Source organism: Colossoma macropomum, unplaced genomic scaffold, assembly GCF_904425465.1.
Source record: "Colossoma macropomum unplaced genomic scaffold, Colossoma_macropomum, whole genome shotgun sequence".
In the NCBI taxonomy this organism is placed as follows: domain Eukaryota; kingdom Metazoa; phylum Chordata; class Actinopteri; order Characiformes; family Serrasalmidae; genus Colossoma; species Colossoma macropomum.
Window position 1 is genome coordinate 9,996,489 of NW_023494808.1, and position 22,553 is coordinate 10,019,041.

At 40.3% G+C, this 22,553-nt stretch overlaps 1 protein-coding gene across 1 annotated transcript; it reads left to right on the top strand.

Moving 5' to 3' along the window:
* Positions 1 to 1,378: 1,378 nt before the first annotated feature.
* On the top strand, positions 1,379 to 21,865 carry zgc:112980 (uncharacterized protein LOC503706 homolog). The gene is made up of 20 exons (XM_036557805.1): positions 1,379 to 1,850; positions 3,354 to 3,468; positions 3,546 to 3,639; positions 5,821 to 5,977; positions 6,073 to 6,235; positions 7,324 to 7,446; positions 7,583 to 7,636; positions 8,878 to 9,000; positions 10,904 to 11,062; positions 11,961 to 12,014; positions 12,106 to 12,148; positions 13,149 to 13,383; positions 14,055 to 14,137; positions 15,880 to 15,987; positions 16,125 to 16,205; positions 16,329 to 16,433; positions 18,362 to 18,483; positions 18,577 to 18,699; positions 19,850 to 19,898; positions 21,302 to 21,865. The coding sequence occupies exons 1-20, from the start codon at positions 1,736 to 1,738 to the stop codon at positions 21,368 to 21,370; spliced, it is 2,175 nt and encodes a 724-aa protein (XP_036413698.1). The 5' UTR covers positions 1,379 to 1,735; the 3' UTR covers positions 21,371 to 21,865.
* Positions 21,866 to 22,553: the final 688 nt, after the last annotated feature.

A 22,553-nucleotide genomic window follows, 5' to 3' on the forward strand; every position in this document is an offset into this window, starting at 1 on the left:
ATTTAAATATGATTTTAACCATATATTGAAAAGTCTCGATATTGTCACCGAGAAATTGGCTAAAGAAATGTAAACTTTCAGATATTAATGAGCATTTATGAGTTAAAAAAATGATGTACTGATTTGATCTCAAGCTGTGAAGCGCACACTGGAAACTGCTGCACATGTTGACCAAAGTCCTCCATGATTAGCCATCGCTAAGCTCCTCAAACAGGGGCTGACCACACTGCCTTGGAGAGGCCGTGGAGAGCTCACATTTTTCCTGCGGTACACACTTTTAAAAAGATGGTTCTTCAAGGGTTCTTTAGTAAGGCAGTGGTTCTATATGGCGTGGTCTCTTAAATGGTTCTTTGCCTGATGAAATGGTTCTTCAGATCGATGGAGAACGTGTTGTCCATGGTTCTGTATATATTATACCTCTAGGTCAGATTTTAACAGAGGAAAGGAAGTTACCATTCAACAGTGATAGGTAATCTCATTAGGCTGCACTAAAACATGCAGTAACAAACAAAGATGAATACATTTTAAATAACTGGAAAAATAAAGTGTCGACAGTTAAGTGTTCAAGATTTTACATGATATTTAATTTTAAACAATGTTTAACACATTCATATAAATGTTTTTAAGTTCAGAAAGTATTTAGCCATGATGATGAGGTTGTTGAGCATGAAGTGGGAATCACGTTCTTCTCCAGTTACTCCAGATTTAATGCTGACAAATTAACCATGTCAAAAAAAAGGTAATTTTTGATTTTAAGTTTCTTTTTTATTTTAGCATTGTCTGTATTTATTTATTTATTTATTGGTTAAAGTTAGGTTTTAATTGTTAAAAAAATGAAAATAAAAATAAAGCTGAATTATTTTTTTTAGCTTTTTATTAATATCAGTGTATTTTTAAATAGAAAATAATTAAACTAATAATGTAATCATAATTATAATTACAGTAGTTTTACCTACTTTTACAGATTTAAATCTAATAATATAAATATTTTTAAACATTTTTAATTTATATAAAACATGTTTTAATGTTTTTTTAAACTAATAATAAACAGGTAAATTACTATGGTAACGTTACTTTAACCACTTCACCTTTTTCTTAATTTTTCTTTTACATTTTAAACACTTTTTTTGTATTTTTACCGTGGTACTTTCCTTATGTTATTTATAATTTTAAACACGATACTTTATCTTTATCTTTTTTTAGTTTTAAAAAAGTTTTGTATTAAATTTTGTATTTAAAGAAAGAAAGCACAGTTACCATGGTAATTACGCTAACATTGGCCCTCGCGTTTACGCCACTTTCCTTATTTGCCTAGAACGTAGGGCGATTACCATGGCAACTGCGCTTCGTGTTACGCCATTTCCGTTATCGTCCGGATCTCCGTCCTCCTCGCCGTGGAAGCGCCGAAGTTTGAAGCCGCTCCGAGTTGAACTCGCTGGACTTTCAGCGGTTTACGATGCCTTAATGACAACTTCCACACCTTTCCGCTGTCGGTCCGGACTCCAGATACGTCTGCATGAAGACACGGCGTGTTTTTGACGGTGTCTGCAGTGGAGTCGTGGTTCGTGTGGATTTATTCGAAGGCCAAAACCACTAAAGTAGCATCCAGCTAACCGACAGACCTCACCGAGCGAGCGGCTGTGCGCGGCGTCGCGCTCTGCCCGTCGCTTTTTGGGCTCTTCCGCAGCGAAACACAGCCGCGCTGCCTTTCCTCGAGTTTACTTCACCTGGAGCCATGGAGCAAAATATAACCGTCATCGTTCTGAGCGACGACGACGACGACGACGACTGCACGACGAGCCTCGACGACTCCTCCGTCCTAATTGTGGACGACAGTGATAAGGACAGAGGTGGGAAACCGCTTAGACATTAAAAGCGTTTGCCAAGTTTTCTTGTTCACTTGCTGTGGGTTGACTGGTAGCTCAGTCTGTTTTCCCACGAGACTGAAGTTGGCTTTCCCTAATTCAACTCCTCCGTTCCACCTTAAATGGTGCAACAGCTCCATACGCGCTGTACAGGCGCCAGAGTGTAACTGCTGCGGGACTAAGTCCACTTAAGGTGGAGCGGAAAACTCGTTTGAAGCTTCGTAGGTTAGTCCTCCCCGCACCCCAGATGTAGTTTGTGGTGTGTAGTGTTTGTTTTGCTTCCGTGCTACGAGGCTAAAGAAGCGAAGAACTAGCGGAAGTCTACGTTAACTTGCTAACGCTAACGTCTTTTGTAGGTGACACGGGCTCGATCTCAAATGGCTCCCTACTCCCTACGTAGGGCACTGCGCAGGTCTTAGAATAACGGCTCCTGCACGCAAAGTGATATGTCTGACTAAGAGCCATTTGGGATTCAGCCACCTGTGCACAAGTCCTTGGACATACAGTGAACTGTTTGGGTGTAGAAACCGAAATGTCACGACTCACATTGTGCCCTATATAGGGTGTAGGGAGCTATTTGAGATTCAGCCATAGACTAATGTAATATTTGTCTGGTAGTTTCAGTGCAGAACTAAACTTTGGATATGGATGACCACACGCTTTGTAGTTCTACAGTTACAGACTGTAGTCCATTTGTTTCTCTGCATACTTTGTTAGCCCCCTTTTACCCTGTTCTACAGTGGTCAGGACCCCCATGGACCCTCACAGAGCAGGTACTGTTTGGGTGGTGGATCATTTTCAGCACTGAAAGTAACGCTGACGTGGTGGTGGTGTGTTGGTGTGTGTTGTGCTGGTCTGAGTGGATCAGACACAGCAGTGCTGCTGGAGTTTTAAACGCCTCAGTGTCACTGCTGGAATGAGAATAGTCCACCAACCAAAAATATCCAGCCAACAGCGTCCTGTGGGCAGCGTCCTGTGGGCAGAGTCCTGTGACCACTGATGAAGGACTAGAGGATGACCAACACAAACTGTGCAGCAGCAGATGAGCTATCGTCTCTGACTTTACATCTACAAGGTGGACTGACAAGGTAGGAGTGTCTAATAGAGTGGACAGTGAGTGGACACAGTGTTTAAAAACTCCAGCAGCACTGCTGTGTCTGATCCACTCAGACCAGCACAACACACACTAACACACCACCACCACATCAGTGTTACTGCAGTGCTGAGAATGATCCACCACCCAAATAGTACCTGCTCTGTGAGGGTCCATGGGGGTCCTGACCACTGAAGAACAGGGTAAAAGGGGGCTAACAAAGTATGCAGAGAAACAGATGGACTACAGTCTGTAACTGTAGAACTACAGAGTGCACCTATATAGTAAGTGGAGCTGATAAAATGGACGTTGAATGTAGAAACAAGGAGGTGGTCATGATGTTATGCCTGATCGGTGTGTGTAGATATATGCATGCTGTCTCTTGTGAACTCCAGCAGTGGCAGAGGTCCCGAAAAGCAGTGAAATTCTGGACGAAGACTTAACCATAACCTACTCACAGAAAGCTCATGTCCTGCCTCATGCCCGTTATGACTGCACCATCCCTTTCTGGTAAGTCTGACTGGCTTGTTTTTATCATTTTTTTATTAAAGAGATGTGCTCAGAGATCTTATTTGCCTGTTTTCCAGCTGCACAGAAGGTGTCGTCTCGGGGCCGGAGAACAATAACGCGGCGTACTGCGAGCAGTGCTTCTGCTACGTGTGTGACAAACCGGCCTCCACGGTGAGTCGCTGATATGATGGTGGTATTTTTCATGCGTTGATGCTGATGCCAGTTCACACAGAAGCTGGAAAGCCACGAGGAATAGCAGTGTGGAGAATTAAATGAACCTCTTAAACTCCTTGGAACCACCGGTGGTTCCAAAACGCACTTCGTCATATTCTTCATAACTTTCATATTTCATAAGCTACATTCAGAAGGTGGGTGTCGTATGAGAGCTGTAACTGTCTTCTTTCCAGTCAAATAGGTGGGTGTTGTAATTTTAAACCCTTATAATAAAAGAAGCTGAACTCACAATTTTTTTTTCTACTGAAAGTCGACCCATTTTTCCACAAATCTGGGCTATAAACTATAAACAGATGGCGTCTCTTCAGTGATCTGCTCTGTAAAAATTCTTTTTATAGAATAATACAAAGAGCGTCTAAGATTTTTGGCTTTCAGCAGTAAATTGTAAGCATATAGTAATGTGTGTGATCATAAAACACGTTCTGTTAATTTGAAGGGAACTTTTACAAAAAAAAACAAAAAATTGCATTTGTTTCATGCAGTTTCTGAATAATTTGCCTGATGATTTGGACGTGTAAATTCAGATGGAAAAACCAAAATACACCCACGAGCATAAGAATTACAGGACCAGTATTCTACTCCTGTCTTGTATTTTAGGTCCGCTTTTAATATTTGCATGGTTTTATGTAGGAAAAATGGTCATAATTAATTTTTTTCATGATTGTGAAGAGCTAAACTGATGTAGGCTGGTGGTTCTTGTGACATCACAGAAACAGTGGCCTGTTTTTACAGCACATTAGCAGTGGGCCTTAGTAAATACGCTTCATCCGGTAAACCAGTTGAAATTCTTCTTAGGGTCTAAGTTTTGTAGTTTACAGCGAGCCACAAATAAATGCACAGAACTCGGCGTACATACAGTACAAAACAATTCACTGTCCTCCAGTGCAGCGATCAGTCAGAGGTAAGGTAGTGCGGTTTGTTGTCAGACGAGCAGATATCAGATTGTAGTGAGTTAAAGGGAAAAAGAGAGAGGAAGGAAAAGCTGGGCTCTTGCTTCATAAGGTGCTGTGGTTGAGAGGCTCTGTAGATTCTCAGCTCATACTGATGAACGCGGACACTCGTAACGTAAAGTCGTAACGTATCGCAAAGTTCGAATGTAAGAGACGCACGGATGAGACAAATGAGGTGAGAAAATGGGATGTAAAACAACATTTAAACACCATTTTGTGTGATTACATGCACTCGCCTTTATCTCATTGGGGCCATATTGACGTATGTTTATGTATTGTTCTTTCTGGTTTTTGAAATATGGTTCTTATTGAAAATGAAGGGACCTGCAAGAACAATAGCCCATTGTTAATCCACAAAAATAGGTGTTCTACAGCATTCAAAAATGGGTTTACTTACTCTCTCTCTCTATATATATATATATATATATATATATATATCACACACACACACACAAAATTAAGCCTTGCGTCTCCATTTTTGTTGTTTCTCAGTTTTTGTCATTATTTGAAAGTACCTGTTGTTCTTCACATTGTCTGTCAATTTCATGATATTTGGACCAACAGAAATGACCCAGAATTACTTGGAAAAAAGTCTGGTTCCATTGACTTGCATTAAAAAATAGAGTATGTTTTTTCATCGACAGCAGCTCTATATGTATATCGCTGTTGTTGGAAGAAAACCTCGTATCTCCAAAATGATAACTTTATAGGAGAAGGAAAAAACATACTTTACTTTTAATGTAAGTCAGTGGAGCCAGAATTCTTTCCAAGTCGTTTTGGGTCGTTTCTCTTGGTCCATTCATCATAACATTTACATACAATGTAAAGGACAACAGGCATTTTCAAATTATGCCAAAAACTGAAAAATGGAGGTACCAGGTTTTGTTCCGACAACAGCGATACATTTTATATACCGTGATATATACTGGAGCTGTCAGAAGTCTTTCATTGTACTTTGATATGAATTTTTGGCCATAATGCCCACTAACTCTATGAAATGGGCCCCTTAAATAGAATGTCTCCATTTTGGTCTTGCATGGCATCTAAACCTGTGGTGCTATCATCTGCATTCATACATGATTTATTTATACAGTAATGGTGTGTAAATTCTTATGAATTAGTCCTTTAAAATGCTACATCAGGCTTCCCATTTGTCTGTTTTCCACAGTGTGCATTCTGGACCATTCCTGGCTTTTGTCACTGTAACGCCCACAAGCGCAGTGTTTACTGGAAATCTCTCAGAGACAAAAACGTCATGGGGTACCTCGGCGAGCTCAACTTCCCCTTCAACCCTGAGGACATGGATTCAGACCTCAGACGCGCCGGTATGTGTGATTGAGTCCTGGTGAACTTCACAAACGTGCATGAAATCCACACTTAAAGTGAGAGAGTCTCTGTCTGTGTTGCTTGGCCGAGGTAGAGGTTTCTCTGCAGGAGTTTGCGCGCAGCTTGGCCTTGAAGTACGCAGCTTACCTGGCTGGGTTTCAGAACCCAAACTGGCCGACCTGCTCTCACTCAGCCGATAGAAGGAAAATGAACTGCGAGGGATGCAACACTCAACACTCAAAACCTCTTGAATATAGGTACGTTTGGTGGTACACACAGGTTATCGAAACAAAACCTCTCCATTTTTGCCTTTTCATATATATATATATATATATATATATATATAAGCAGTAGAACACGGGAGGGAGCGTGGTATCGCGCAGTAACATCACGGCTGTGATGTGGTCGTGATAACACACAACCTCGAGTGTTCTGTTGCTTTTATACAACAGTTAAATAAATAAAGTAAGAAGTAAATAAACTGGGCCGTGAAAGCAGCGTTTAATATGTTTTAATGTTCGCAGTTCCTTCCGTCAAATTATAGTTCCTTTTATAAGCAGCTTGTTGCTACGTCAGAGTAACAAACTCCACTCACTCACTGCTCAGACTGCTGTAAGCCTCGCCTTTTGAAGTACAGACAGAGCCGTAAAACTGCTGCAATATCAAGTTCAGCTCAGTTTTCTCAGTTTCAGCCAGATCAATATTAATGCTGTTTTGTTCCAGCCAGTCTGTAAAGCATCTTAGAGCCCATTTTGTTTGGCGAAAGGTGTTCGGTTCATTTCTGGCTGATTCCAGGTTGTTTAGCTGTTCTTCTGTCACAGCTGCCGACTGAAAAGCTGCTCAGTGGTGAAGACAGTTTGGGAATTCAGTGTCGTCTCATCTTCAGAGTCTGACCAAATCGGCTGTCGGTCAAATGTGACCTTAAAAGTGTCCATTTTCTGTTTGTGGCAAAGTAAGAAGTCAAAACGTTCAAATGGCTTGAGCGTCTCCTACAGCTGTCAAAGTCGTTGCTTAGCAACAGCGTCTCAGCGGAGTGATACAGTGTTTGTGAAAACCCGTGATGTTATGGTGAAATAACAGCACAGGTTGAACGCCTCTCAACCAATCAGCTTGAGTGGCCGGAACTAACTGTTGTAACACACACACACATATATATATATATATATATATATATATATATATATATATATATATATATATATATATATATATATATATATATATATAAAATTTTTTAGATGAAACGTATATGAATGGATTTGTACAACTGAGTTGTTGCAAACAGCTTATTTTGAGGCCCCTTTCTCGTGAGCCGTAATGAGCGCTTTGTGTTCTGTATCTGCAGCTACGTTGGAGTGATGGAGCATGTGTGCACATTTCTGGATGAGGCAATGAAGCAGATGCCAAAGACCTGCACCGTCATGCTGCTTGGAGCTGTTAAGCTTTTCATCACGCACTCTTCACCTGGGTACAACCACACACGCACCTTCACTCGCTCTTTCACTGTAACTAATAGACTTGAGAATAATGTTCTCTGTGTGTTTTTGTGAGGGTCATGATTGTCAGTTCTTCTGTTTTGTTTTGTGTTTTTTTTTTTCCCCCAGAAATTCACGCTTAGCTGGCATTGTGTCGGATATCGTGCTGAGACTTCTGTGGAGGTAACAGTTGATCCTGTCGTAGTTTATACTTGACCGTGTGAGGACAAAACAGGCTCAGCATAGAGGTGGACAATATGGCGATGTTTCATCATTAGCATTTATACTTTTCCGAGTATATTGTGAATATCGTCAGTACAAGAGCACCGACTGCATGTTTCATTACAAAGTGAGCGTAATCAGGCCTTTTTAAATGGATTTAATGTATCGAAGTTTATACAACATTGTCTAAAGTAATTGTAGTCTTTTCATTATTATTATTATTATTATTATTATTATTATTGTTTTTTAATGGAACTACTGGTTTTGTTTTGTCTGTTCCAACTTATTAAATCTCAGAAAAACTAAATATTGTTATGCATATTGTATGTCGTGAAAGCCTTGAAGTATCATGATTGACACAATATTTTTGCTGTATCGCCCAACATTAGCTCAGCTTATTCAAAGTTAATACACTGCTGGCCTTTAAAACTGCATCATATGTTTCTGAAACTTGCAGAATAGGCGGGTCATGAGCTCAAGCATAGCACATATGCAAATTATGGGTGCGAGTTGCACCCGTAGACCTATAAAAGGCATCTGCTATAAGAGCAGGTTCAAAGCAACCTCGGTAAGTCTTTGCTCGTAGTCACTGTTCTCTTAGGGACCAAACATGCCTCATCAAAGATGACGACAGCCATACGTCCAGCTTTCTGACTTTGTTCAGGGAAGAATTATAGGAATGCGAGTAGCTGTAGGAATGCGAGTATGGTGTCTGTGGCTAGAGGAGGGTCTGAACCACCCTGATGCACAGAAGAACGGGAGGACAGACAGAACTTCGGCATATGTAGCTGTGAGGCATGGCATTCCACAGACAAGCATCCAGCATCTCTTTCTCTCCATCTCAGACCGTGTACACTGTTAGAAATAAAGGTTAATAAATAAAGGTTCTGTGCAGGTACATTTACACAAGGAGTACAAGGTCCAGTTGTGAACCTTAAATAAGTTTTTCCAGGTGAAAAGTTCGTATTTGTACCTTTTTTTTATAACCTCATGTCAGCCTGAAGGTGCTGAGATGTACTCTTGAGGGTCCCACCCCAGTGACAAGAGCAGCACTGCCCCAGTGACAGTTTCATATCTTTTTAGAGTGTAGAAGCAGTTTCAGATTTAATAGCCAGTAGTGCAGGTTTTAATTTTTAAGTTTTACACTGTTAGTTAGTTTTTATCGTTTGATCTTTCTTGTTCATAAAGCGTTTGTGTTTCAGAGTAACGTCGAAGGTGCAGACTTTATTTGTGGACACTGATTTCCCTGCCGCCTTCACAAAGCAACTGCTGCAGTTTTTCCTGGCCCTTCCGCTCCCGCCTGATTGCAGATGGCTTAGAAACAGGTAAAACTGGCACACACTTACTTGTATTGCTACAGTTACAGGGCTACAGCACACAAAATATCAAATAGTCAGCAGGAGGACCGGCGGAATGATTAAATTGTTGTTTGCTGTCAGTGGCTGGTAGCTTAGTGGTAGGTGAGGCAGCAACCAGAAGGTCATGGGTTCAAGTCCCAGGACTGACTGTGTGTATCTTTAAGTGCCCTTGGGTAAGGCACACGGCTGCCCACTGCCCCAGGCAGCGCTATCGTTTAATGATAAATGGACGAACAGATATGGCTCAAAATGACTTGAAATGAAGTCTTTCTATGTTGAACTCCTCTTAAAGTTAAGAACTTTTTTTCCATTTTGGAGATACAAGGGTTTTTGTCCAACAGTGTCGATATGTTAGTATTTGTTCCTCTATTTAGTTTCCTTCTTTTTTTTTTTAATCCACAAAAATTGGATGTGTTTGGATTAACATAGATAAATGTATCATTTATTGGTTAAGGCTTTCAAAAGCAGTAAAATGAGTAATACGGTTGTAGCCTAAAATACAGTTAACCAGCAAAAGTCTTTAGATAAAATAGTTTCTGGTAAAATCTGAAAAAGTTTCATAATAAATAAATTATAACTGGTTCAGTTGAACATATGTAATTTCATCCACATCACTACACCGCAAAGCTAACAGAGCAGAAATCACACGAGGGAGCGCTTTAAGTGATCAGATGATAAGAAAAGGAGACAGGAGGTTGGTTTACCATTCAGGTAAATTATGGTGTATAGTGATCCAGTCCACCCTGCCGCCGACTCTGTGTCTCATAACTGCTTCAGGTGGGAATATTAGCCCTTTTCCTCCCTTTCTTTTCTAATTAAATGTTCTGCAGCTTAAAACTTTAAAACAGCTCAAACCGCAGATTTGTTTATTGGAACAAAATCACAATCACAGCTTTATACAGTGTCTGTTCAGTTATTACAAGTTATTAAAACAAGTAATCGATTACTATTTGGAAATATCAGTAATTATTAGAAGCCTGTAAACTGCTGTTTAGGTGATCCCTAATCAGCAGTGTCACTGTAGGGGAAATTATCTGCCTTTCTCATGCTTTTTTTGTTTTGATCTGTTGTCTGTATATAAATATTTATTAGTCTGTAGTATGTAATGTAAAACTGGGACTTTTATTAGGACACTACTCTACTGAGGCTCATTACTTAGAAACGTCCACACGAAATGAGCCTCGGTAGAGAACTGACCTAATAAGAGTCTCAGATTTTCACTGTACACTATAGCCTAATGAATTATATACAGACAACAGATACTGTTTTCTGAAATTATACTGTGTTTGAAAGTTCTTGAAAGAACAGTGGATTTTTGATGAAGCATGAAAGGCACCCATTTAACTCAGCCACAGAGTCTTAGGTAGAAAGATGGTACATGAAATTACCTTTGATTGATTGATTAAATTGGCACTATTTGATGACTCTGGGGTCAAAAACGGTCTTTAAATTAGTCACACTAATAATTTGGGGGGGCGAGGTGGGGGTCTAATTTACACAACTTTTCTGTTATTCCAAAGTCGATAAGCCAAGTTTAACATTTATGTTAATCAGCCAAGACGTGTTTAGTGTCTAAAGCTTCTGTAGTTTTGCACTGTGGAGCTATGAGGCTAATGTTGCTAACAGGTAATACATGTTTATATCCTGCACAGCATCACACAGTTACCACATACTGTTATCTGTAAAAAAGGTACAAAAGTACAGACAAAATTCAGGCTTAACGATGGCTGTTGTATTTTTTTTAAGCTATGCTGTGTACATCTGTCCATTTTTGTATCTAATACCGTCACACTCCAAGTCTACCTGAGTTTACTTTAATCCACACAGTTCGGTTTCTCTAATGAATGTGCTTTGTTGTGATTGGTTGCAGCCTGAACGTGCTCCCGTGGGACGACCCTTTGCTCTCGGCCGTGTTAAAGGGTCAGAATGTGACGGGAGAGAGGCACGTCAGAGGCAGACGGTCAGAGGCTCTGTTTGAAACCATTGTAGTGATTCAAGCCAGAGTCTGCAAACTCCAGCAAGAAAACAGGTAACTTAATTCTGCATGTTGGTACTTTTGATGTATTTGTTTCTCACCGTCTCATAGCCATCAATAGATGGACAGAGGAACCAAAACACTTTATTCCTTTTTAAGACATTTTATGACTCAAAACACAAGATTAAATACTCATATTTTCTCTCCACATTCTGTTTTCAGCCTTGTGCAAAAATCAGAAACCACCATTCATTTATTTAATTTCCAGCCAAAATGACCATTAAGTACAAGTTATTCAGTTGTCAAGTTATATTTATGAGGAGATTGTAAAACGATGATCCACTCGCTTAAAGAAGGAGAAAGTGAAAGTAAAAGTAAGTGAAAAACAACAGTTTCCAAGACAGGAGTTGTAGAACAAAACTATTAAAGGATAAAGAGGAAATGAGACTAACAGACCTGGTAGACACCAGAACTGCCCCCATCAGATAAACGGATCTGAAAACTGAATCTGAAAACATCCACAGATGTTTCTGTCCATCCTTCCACTGTGAGAAGACGACCAGACGCCCTCACTGAGGAAAGGAAATAGACCAAAAACAAGAACATTTGCAAATTGAACAAAGTAGCTGCTGATAGTCTCAGAACAATGGACTGACCACCGCAGAGTCCAGACCTCAATATCACAATGTGTTTTGAATTACTTGGATTATGAAGCCAAAGATGCTAAACCAACTTCTAAGACTGAACTTTATATGAAAAAATTCCTGTGGATTTCTTTAAAAAAAAAAAAAGAAATCTCCTAAAAACGGGACATTAAATAAACGAAGGGTGGTTTGCACTGTATTATACTGTTTATGGGGGGAAAAAATGAATTGTGAAACTCTGGGTCTCGTCTTTTGTTATTGGAATAGCTGAGATTGTAATGCAGTTGAATGTTTGTTCTCCTGTCTAGGTACCGTGAGCTGGCGCGCTACCTCAAAGTGGTTAAAAGTGACAGTATTCCAGTGTAAGTCTCTTTTATCTCAGATTAAGATGCTCTGGTCAGTGTGTTTTCTTTAATCTTTAACATTTTCCAATTATGTTTCTTTGTGATAAAGGCTGCAGATCATGAAAGACTGGATTCCCCTGTATCTGTGTAAGGTAGGACCTTTTCATGATGCCTTATTTCACGTCCTGAGTCCATCATCTTAGTGGTGACTTATCAACAGTATTTATACACTGATCAGGCATAACATTATGACCACCTCCTTGTTTCTACGCTCATTGTCCATTTTATCAGCTCCACTTACTATATAGGTGCACTTTGTAGTTCTACAGTTACAGACTGTAGTCCATCTGTTTCTCTGCATACTTTGTTAGCCCCCTTTTACCCTGTTCTTCAGTGGTCAGGACCCCCATGGACCCTCACAGAGCAGGTACTTTTTGTGTGGTGGATCATTTTCAGCACTGCAGTAACACTGACGTGGTGGTGGTGTGTTAGTGTGTGTTGTGCTGGTCTGAGTGGATCAGACACAGCAGTGCTGCTGGAGTTCTTAAACACTCCACTCACTGTCCACTCTATTACCTTGTTGGTCCACCTTGTACATGTAAAGTCAGAGACAGCAGCTCATGTGTGTCAGCATAGTCTGTGTTGGTCATCCTCTAGTCCTTCATCAGTGGTCACAGAACGATGCCCACAGGACGCTGCTGGCTGGATATTTTTGGTTGGTGGACTATTCTCAGTCCAACAGCGACACTGAGGTGTTTAAAAACTCCAGCAGCACTGCTGTGTCTGATCCACTCAGACCAGCACAACACACACTAACACACCACCACCACGTCAGTGTTACTGCAGTGCTGAAAATGATCCACCACACAAAAAGTACCTGCTCTGTGAGGGTCCATGGGGGTCCTGACCACTGTAGAACAGGGTAAAAGGGGGCTAACAAAGTATGCAGAGAAACAGATGGACTACAGTCTGTAACTGTAGAACTACAAAGTGCACCTATATAGTAAGTGGAGCTGATAAAATGGACAATGAGTGTAGAAACAGTCTGTGTGTAATATGTATGACCAACCTGATGTTGTGTAAATCCTCTCTCTCTCTCTCTCTCTCTCTCTCTGTCTCTCTCTCTGTCTCTCTCTCTGTCTCTGTGTCTAGATTGGTGATTACAGCGGTGCGGTCGATGCCTTGTTAATCTCCTCGTGCGGCTCCTCGTGCGCTGCCTCCAGGCTCAGTCTTCCCCAGTTTTGTGCTTACCTCAGAATACTGACGTCAGGCCACGCACCATCAGACATCCCACGACCCCCACAGCTCGACTTTGTTCCACGCTCAGGAGTGATTCTCAAGAGCCAACCAGACCCCTTACAAAGCTCTGATTGGATGCCTATTGAAGGTAACAGAAGATTATGTGAGGAATTCACAGTCCTGGTCTAGAGGATCCCTCAATCCCTGCCCTGTATTGGTATCAGGCTTGGGAATAACTAGCAAACACAACAAGTGGTTCTCAAACTTTTACAGTTCTGTAGCACTTCAGACATCAGACGTCCTGCTGTGTACCCCCTCTTAGTCCTTATTTACTCATACACACTCAGACACACCAGAAGTACAGTTGGATAACAGATATTAAACTGTCGCTGGGGTGGTCAAGGGTTCATCCCCAGGACCTTTAGTTAAGGAGCATAAAAGTAATTCAATTGCAGTTACGTATATATTTTTAAAGATTCCATATTCTCATTCACTTTTTTGTTTGTCTATTACTAAGTACTAATGTCCCTTTAAAACTCATCAGGCTTGGGTATCACTAACAAACACAACTTTTTACAGTGGTATCCTCAGACATTAAACTAAAACCAGTCCATCTTATGTAGATATAATTTGACTAGCTTTTTTTTTCAATACAGCTCCTGAAATTGGCCCAGTTTCTTGGCTTCATCAAAACACAGCCAGGCTGTTTTGTGCCTGTAAAGGTTGCTAATGTTTCATTTCGAGTCTAACTAAGTTGAGTGGAGAGCTGTAGCACCAACAAAACGTGTTTAGAGCTCAGAGCATGTTCTGTGTTTTCAGGAGGACACAGTTCGCTAAAAAGGGTGGAGGTGCTGAAGTTTGCACTGCGAGTTCTGCACTGTAACAGTGCAGCCTTTGCACATGTGAGTATGAATGAAGACGTGAACGTTTGCAGACAAGCATGTTAGCAGAATTTAAGACTTCGAAAGGGTAAACTTGCACTGCTTTGAGCAATATTTTAATTAAATCTACTTAGCAAACTACAGGGAGATTCACTCGAAAGAGGCCCCAAATATTCTGTTGTAACTCCCAGTTAGGATGAAGCAACCTGGACCAAAAAAAATGTGCTACGTAACAGTGGTGGACAGTAACGAAGTAAATGTAATTCATTATTGTCCTTAAGTACTTTTTTGTGTATCTGTACTTTACTGAAGTATTTCCATTTTAAGCGACTTTTTACTTTCACTCCACATTTCAAAGTCAAATATCTTACTTTTTACTACTTTCTGAGAAATCTGTTGTTCCTTTTGGTTTATGTGTCTAAAAAAACGTACGTCAGAACAAAAGAGTGAAGCAAACACACCAATCAGGGCACAGCGCGCATTTTGTTTTGAGCTTGTTTTGAGCTTGTTGGACATACCGACCCAGTGCAGCACACGGTTCAACGACAGTGTAACAGCATAAAACTTTGGGAGAGTCTGTTCAACATAACTGATGAACTAACCTAACTTTGTGTAAATAGACCACAGTATAGAAATATGTACACATATGCAGTTGTGACTGACGTGTCTTTTTTCTGAATTTATACAAACACATTTCATTTTATAGTAAACTTGTTTTGGCTAGTTTATGTTTATGAACAGAGACCTACACATGCAGTTTAGTAAAGGAAACTCATTTGTGAACCTGAGACTAAAGCACGTTTTATTAAACTTAAACTTGTAACTAAGTTGCAAATAAATCTTAAACTGAAACTTTGCTTGTTAACTAAAAGTGATTTCATGGCCACTCAGTTCTACCTAATGGAAACTGTTTGCCTTCAGTGTTTTGTGCTTATGATCATTTTAATAGACATCAGCGTCACTAATTAATGACATTCTATTTAAAGACTGGTTTACCAAGAGTGACACTGGAGTATTTTCACCTAAAATGAGTTAAATACTAATAATACTAAATACTAAATAAATACTAATGATTTTCTTGTATAACTATGTTTTATCACCTGTCTGTAAAGCACTTTGAGCTGCCATCAGCATGAAAAGTGCTATATAAATAAATATTATTATTATTATTATTATTATTATTATTAATGAAGCAAGAGTCTTGTTACAAAACGTAATTAATATTTTAGTACTTTTTGATACTTAAGTACATTTGAAGGCAAATACTTTTGTACTTTTACTCAAGTGGAGGTCTAAAGGGAGGAACTTCTACTTTTACTGGAGTCATATTTTACCTTGGGTGTCTCTACTTTAACTCAGGTACATGGTTTGTGTACTTCGTCCACCACTGGTCTACATACCTTGACTTATGTGTAATTGATTACATGCGATGCTGGAAGTGATCTCTGTTTTCTGCCAGGCACATGAAGGGGTACGGGGGTCTGCCCCCGGAAGTTGCAAACGGAGGTTAAACATCGCGATGGCTGTCCGGCGCCTACCTCATCGCTCTGACGCAGGGGCATCCCGGCTTGTTCGAAGCTCCATATACTGAGGAGCTCATTGCACGTTGTTGCGTTCAGATTGTTTTGACCTAGTGAGAGTTATTACAGAATATTCAGGGCCTCTTTCGAGTGAATCTCCCTGTATTTTCTAAACAGGTCTGTTTCGCGTGCTTTATGAAGAATGTCTGTCTGTCTGTATGTCTGTGCTTGTGTGTGTTGTAGCCTGAAAGCTGGGTGAAAGTATTGAACATTGCCAGCACGTCTTCGTCTAACTCAGATGGTGCCAAAGAGAGCACAGCGCTGGCAGAACCTGACCTCAACTTCTTAATAGTACGTGTTGGTTTGGAAATCTTAAAATATACAACATTTAAATTCATTGTGAAACAAATTCATTAATGTGCAGAGAGTTTGTAGAGTTTGTGTTCCTGATTATTTTTCTTTTTATTTATTTATTTGCTCCCCGACAGAGAACGAGGGACACTGTTGTGGGAATCCTCACTGAACTGGCACGCTCCTCACGCATTCAGATCCCTAAAAGCTTTCAAAAAGTGAGACTCCTTTTTTCTAGTTGTTATTTTGCAAATGAAGATTTAAGGCTCAACAGCTCTGTGTGTGGACAGTCCTGCTTTGTTGCTGTTTATGAAAATAGTTGTTTGTCCCTTTCGCCTTAGGAGTATCCTGACCAGGCCATGTTGCTGTTGACCACTCAGGCTTTGGCCGCCCGTATCCTCCACTCGCGGCTGTGCCCCATCCTGAGTGTCGTCATGACGTTCAAGGTACCGCCCTAGTGTTCGTGATTTACTTCTTATTTTGACTATGTTTTCTTACATTTTCAGGACAGAAATTCTCCTTTATGGGGAAAACAGTGCTGACTGCTGTTTCACTTCTTAAAACTGAAAGGACAAAACACTTAATATTTGCTCATTGAGGTTTAGTGGATCATAGTTACACTTAGATTATATATATATATATGTATGTATGTATATATGTATATATGTATGTACATTGTTATTGTTAAGTATCTGGCCCCCTTAAAAGTCATCAGATTCGTCTGGATTACAAATGGCACGCACAGATTTTCCAGTCGGTGGCGTTGAAGTAAATTTTCTGTGACATTTTATTTTGAATGGTCCTGTTTAGGTGAAATAATCACTCAACAGACTCTCAGTAACATTTCAAAAACATATGAGGGTTAGAATTAGGTTTTGGGTTGAGGTTAAGGTTGGGGTTAAGATTAGGGCCAAATTCTGGGGTCAAAATTCAGATTTCTTGGCAGATCTTTAAAAAGCATAAATAAAAACTGAAGAATGCTGCTTGCGTAAGTAGAATCACCTTTGGCTGTAGTGAGAGCTTTAATACCGCTTTCCCCACCTCCCTCATTTGGTGTGGACCTGTCAGACTTTTTCTTTTGTTCACTCTGTTTTGACAGGTCTGGCCGTTTTCAGGTCGCACTAAACAATTGAACCGTGGTCCTACAAACATTGTGGGTCCCTTCGCTTTCAGTTTGCTGCTGATGGGAAAACATCTTTGTGGCGGTCCACAAATTAAGCATCAGCGCAGGCTTTTCTGCTTCTTCTAGCAGCACGTCAGGGCTATCTGCATAACCTGCATAGTAACGTCTGACTCTCTACAGACGCTCATATCATTCTTGCAGTACAAGCAGCTGCTAATAACAGCAGACGAGCAATAAAATAATAGTGAAATGGTGCATTTAATTTTGGCAGAACATTCAGCATCCACAACCTGATGGGTACATTTAAATTGACAAACCAATCGTGAAGAAGCAGATATCAAGTAATGTTTATTATTATTGCTTTTGACTGTAAAACTGATGTTAAGCGTCTCTATTTGAATGCCAAGTTGGAGTAACAAAGCACTTGAATGCCTGTAGAACTTCTGATCAATAAACAGGCGCTTACGTGTATAATTTAGGGCACTTTAGCTGCCGCAGTGTGAAACCAACCGAACCAAATGATAAAGATATCACAAAAGCCCAAACTCTGGTTCAAACTCAAAAAAGCAAAGCAAACTAGTGTCGTCTGCTGTTCCAAGTTGAGAATTAACTGGGATGGAGATCTAGTGATTTTTCTGGTCAGTCAAAGAGTTGCAGCGTTCCATCATGTCTGTTGGACCAGTCACACATGGACACCCTACAGTGGTCATCCTGGAATGTGGGAGTGTCAGTGGTGTGTTGTGCTTCGCTAAGTTAGTGGAAGAGTGGACTTGAATACTTAAGTATTTCCACTACCAAGTGAACCGTGCCTGAGTACTTGTGCAGAATTTGGGTATTGTTAGAGTGCCAAGTGTGCCGTGATGGAACATCGGGTGGGGATAGAAATAGTGCTAACCTCTGATTGGTCAAACACAATCGGTGTCACTGCCTAAGCTGTCCAGGATCGCTGTCTGTGACGCTCACCTCTCATAAAAGCAGAATAGAAGGTATATTAGAACTTGAAGCTCTGCTGTTGTTGCTACTCTTTGTGTTTACTGTTAACACGAGACTCACGTGAGAAGTCATGTGACCACACAAACTAAAACGAACTCCGCCTACTTTCGCGGTTCTCTTACTTGAAGGGAAATGGACACAGGTTTGGACCAGGGTTCTAAAGTCTTCTGGTGGTAGGATGTGATTGTTTTATCTCAGTGAAGCTTGTGCATGTCCTCATGTGACGTTGTGTAAAGGGCTCTCTGTCTGTGTGGTCAGTTGAACCCCTGGGCGGTGCGCTGGCTCTTCCACAGTCTGACCGTGCGGCCGAACGTGCTGCAGGATCTGCTCTGTGTGGTTGTGGAGGAGCTGTTAAAGGAACCAGACCAGCCCTTCTTGTCGTAAGTATACACACCCACACACTGTACTGATACATTCTTAATAATGGTCTCCAGTATGTATTATTAATACTTTTCCATATTTATGCTCTCCAGAAAAGAGGACACATTGGGGCATTCCTTCATTGCGAGTTTCCTGTGCCTGTTCTTCCTGGAGCACAGTGTAGTTCTGGATCCCAACAGCTATCCCACCAGTGCGCTGCTCATTAGGTGGAACGAGTGAGTGACTGAACACTTTTATCCGACATCATAAAAGATAAGGATACATGTTTAGCACTTTGAACTTGTTAATGGTAAGATCTGACACAGTTCACTAATAAGGGAACTAGAATAACAAATACAGTAACTAACTTTTAACAGTGAAAATTAACTGCACACTTTTGCACTGTTATGGTTTAGGAGTTAACTTACTCTTATAGAGCAGTGGTTCTTAATCCAGGCACCAGCGGGCCACTGTCCTGTATAGTTTTACTCTTACGCTTCCAGTTAAATGTTTGTTTTGAAAAATTTATACTACGTTTCTAGTAGCTTGTAGAGAGTACAGAGTTACAAGTAGGAATGCACAATATCAGAATCATTATATTGGCAGATAATTACTTAAAAAAAAAGAAAAAAGTTTAGATTCGACTGATACTTTAAACCACTCAGAGTTTAAAGGGGTTGATTTATTTATTTATTTATTTTTTTTTGTACTCCAGCAGAGCAGAATATTTAGGTGACGCAAAAATGTTTGTCATTTTACTGCATTTGTAACCTTACAGACATTAATGTTTTATTTCTTCGTAATGCTAGTACAGATAAATGCTGTTATAATTTCTACACTTTATAAATGTTCATGTCTCAGCATCTGATGTATCAATGAATAATATATAAGAAATCGGCACTGGCCCCCATATCGGATCAGTTACTTGTCTGCTTTACCACCATTTATCTACATATTTCTTGTTACAAACAAACTAGTACAAAGTTTTACAAATATAAGGAACAGAAGTTAAGAAAATGACTGCTAAAAAGGAAATAGGAGGCTCTGGTCTAAATATGGCCTAAAATCGATCTTTTAAAGCATATAATTGGTCAAATACCCCTGAAAAAGTATCATGGCCTCACTTAGCATGATAACACATCATATCTTCCACACTTGCTTCAACACGAAACTCCTGGTTGCCGTCACTGCAGTAGTTCTTTCAGTGAAGTCTTGTATTGTGTCTGCTTTCAGTTTTTAAACTGTTTGTTTTTTTTTCCTTTAGTTTGTTCATCAGTGTGTAATGGTGCCAGCATTAAATGTGTGTATAGATGTTACGCTGCCTGTCCATTGCTGAATGCGTTACACTGCGAGTGTGTATTAACCTTTTTTCTTTCTTCACTGTAGATCGAAGTACCCCTGGCAGCACTACCTGAGACGACAGCTGGAGTTCAATGTGAGCAACTTTAGACCCTTCACGTTATCATATCCAGTCCAAGTGGAAGTAAAGGCACTTGCACACTGCACCCAGTTCCTCAAAGGGGCATTTTGGCCTAAAAGTAGAATTCAGTGTTATTTGTGGAGCTGTGCAGTATTCTTAAGTGCAGCGCTGTCTGTTCCTCAGCCTCATTGGTTTTGGTTCATTTGGAAGAAAAATAAACATACCAGTTGTCGTCATGGAGATTTTGTAAGTTTAAAAGGGAATCGCTCTAAATTTAGCAAAAAATTCTACATAATTGTCGAGATGTGAACAAAGTCAGTCAGAGTGGTTTCATATAATATTTTGTTTTAGGAAAATGTGTACGAGTCAAAATTGTTCACAGTGCTGAGGCTACATCATATAAATGTATTACATGTAATCATTATGACTAAACTGATGTCTGAGACACTTTTATGACAGTTTTGAGAAGCTTTTATGTTTTCATTCATGGTGCAGAGATACATGAAGGGTGTTGTGAGGCAAAATATTTTTTTTCTCAGATTTACCATCAACATTATACATAAAACACATGGATAGTAAATAAAATGGCTATATTTGTGCTGTAGACATTGCACCCTCTGGTTCCCATCACTGTAAAGAAATCTGAGAGTAAGTTTCTCTATATTGAAACATTCTCAGTGACTGTTTACATCTCAACCACTGAATTATGCAGAAAGCTTTTAAATCGGTGGACTTCCCCTTTAATTAATCAGTAGTGTTTAACAAACCCTGAGTAATGCTTGCACAAATACTTAATACAACCTTAATACAATCACTGGGCGGTCAACCAATGTTGACCACTAGCCTGGACACTTAGCTATAGGCTAATAAATACAACCAACCTAGCATTAGTAGCCAGATAGCCACCGGGCTGACTGCAGCTTTTACCTTTGCCCTCTTCATCTGACAAGTAGTTTGTCATTTGAGTAATTCATTCTCCATTATGATGAAGATTTGAAGACTATTACTGTGGTTACATGAGTACAATATGATATTGTTTCCTAGCAGTAACGTTAGATCTGCATACACCAGCTAAAAAAGGCATTTCAAACAGACCGTCCCTAAAAATCCACCCTAAAGCAGCAGTAGTTTATGAGAGGGGGGGGTTCTAGTCTGAAAAGGGGGAAATCTGTCTAGACGACTGCGGCACCACTGTAGCAGCCAAGTATGCATGTTTTCAACAGACATAAGGATTAAAGATTTAATTTTGGCCAGAGTGTCCCTTTAAAAATGACAGGGAAAAAATGAACCATTTTTTTTAAATAATCATTTGACTCTCGAGACTGAAGCTTATTTCAGATGTGAAGTGGTATCATTTCCATGGACAATATGAATCCATATAAAGTCTCATTTATTTATATTCCTTGTGTTTTCTATAGGAGGCCATTCTGACACAAGACAAACACAGAGTCCTGCAGATGATTCGATGGAGTCTACACCAGCAGTAACCACTGTGTGTGTGTGTGTGTGTGGCTGGCTGTGTGTGTGGCTGGCTGTGTGTGTGGCTGGCTGTGTGTGTGGCTGGCTGTGTGTGTGGCTGGGCTGTGTGTGTGGCGGGCTGTGTGGGTGAGTGGAAGAGAACGAGGAAAGTGTTCTCTAAAACTTCCTTAAGCTCATTTTCCAATTTTTGAAGGAATATTCAAGAACCAAGGGCAACGTGTCAATCGAAAGATGTCAAATGCAGTAACTGAGACTCGGTTCCTTTTGTCAACCTTAATTTTGTAAAGTTTGGTGTGTGTTCTTTTTTCCTGTTTTTTTTGGATATATATATTTTTCTTGAAAGGTGGCATTTTGGAACATTTTTGTATTGAAATTTCTTTAAGAGATGAGAATAAATAGGCACTGTTCCTGCTTTTTCTTTTTTATGTTTGACTTTTTTTTACTTTCCCCTTTCTTATGCAAGTGGATTACACTGATCAGGCATAACATTATGACCACCTCCTTGTTTCTACACTCATTGTCCATTTTATCAGCTCCACTTACTATATAGGTGCACTTTGTAGTTCTACAGTTACAGACTGTAGTCCATCTGTTTCTCTGATACTTTGTTAGCCCCCTTTTACCCTGTTCTTCAGTGGTCAGGACCCCCATGGACCCTCACAGAGCAGGTACTATTTGGGTGGAGGATCATTCTCAGCACTGCAGTAACACTGACGTGGTGGTGGTGTGTTAGTGTGTGTTGTGCTGGTATGAGTGGATCAGACACAGCAGTGCTGCTGGAGTTTTTAAACACTGTGTCCACTCACTGTCCACTCTATTAGACACTCCTACCTTGTCAGTCCACCTTGTAGATGTAAAGTCAGAGACGATAGCTCATCTGCTGCTGCACAGTTTGTGTTGGTCATCCTCTAGTCCTTCATCAGTGGTCACAGGACGCTGCCCACAGGACGCTGTTGGCTGGATGTTTTTGGTTGGTGGACTATTCTCAGTCCAGCAGTGACACTGAGGGGTTTAAAAACTCCAGCAGCACTGCTGTGTCTGATCCACTCAGACCAGCACAACACACACTAACACACCACCACCACGTCAGTGTTACTGCAGTGCTGAGAATGATCCGCCACCCAAATAGTACCTGTTCTGTGAGGGTCCATGGGGGTCCTGACCACTGAAGAACAGGGTAAAAGGGGGCTA

What these genes read in the sequence shown, in the direction of transcription:
- zgc:112980 (XM_036557805.1), top strand. Translation starts at nt 1,736, where the DNA reads ATGGAGCAAAATATAACCGTCATCGTTCTGAGCGACGACGACGACGAC. An exon ending in ATCACGCACTCTTCACCTGG is followed by an intron (nt 7,447 to 7,582) that starts GTACAACCACAC and finishes TTTTTCCCCCAG; the next exon opens with AAATTCACGCTTAGCTGGCA. An exon ending in CTGCTCATTAGGTGGAACGA is followed by an intron (nt 18,700 to 19,849) that starts GTGAGTGACTGA and finishes TCTTCACTGTAG; the next exon opens with ATCGAAGTACCCCTGGCAGC.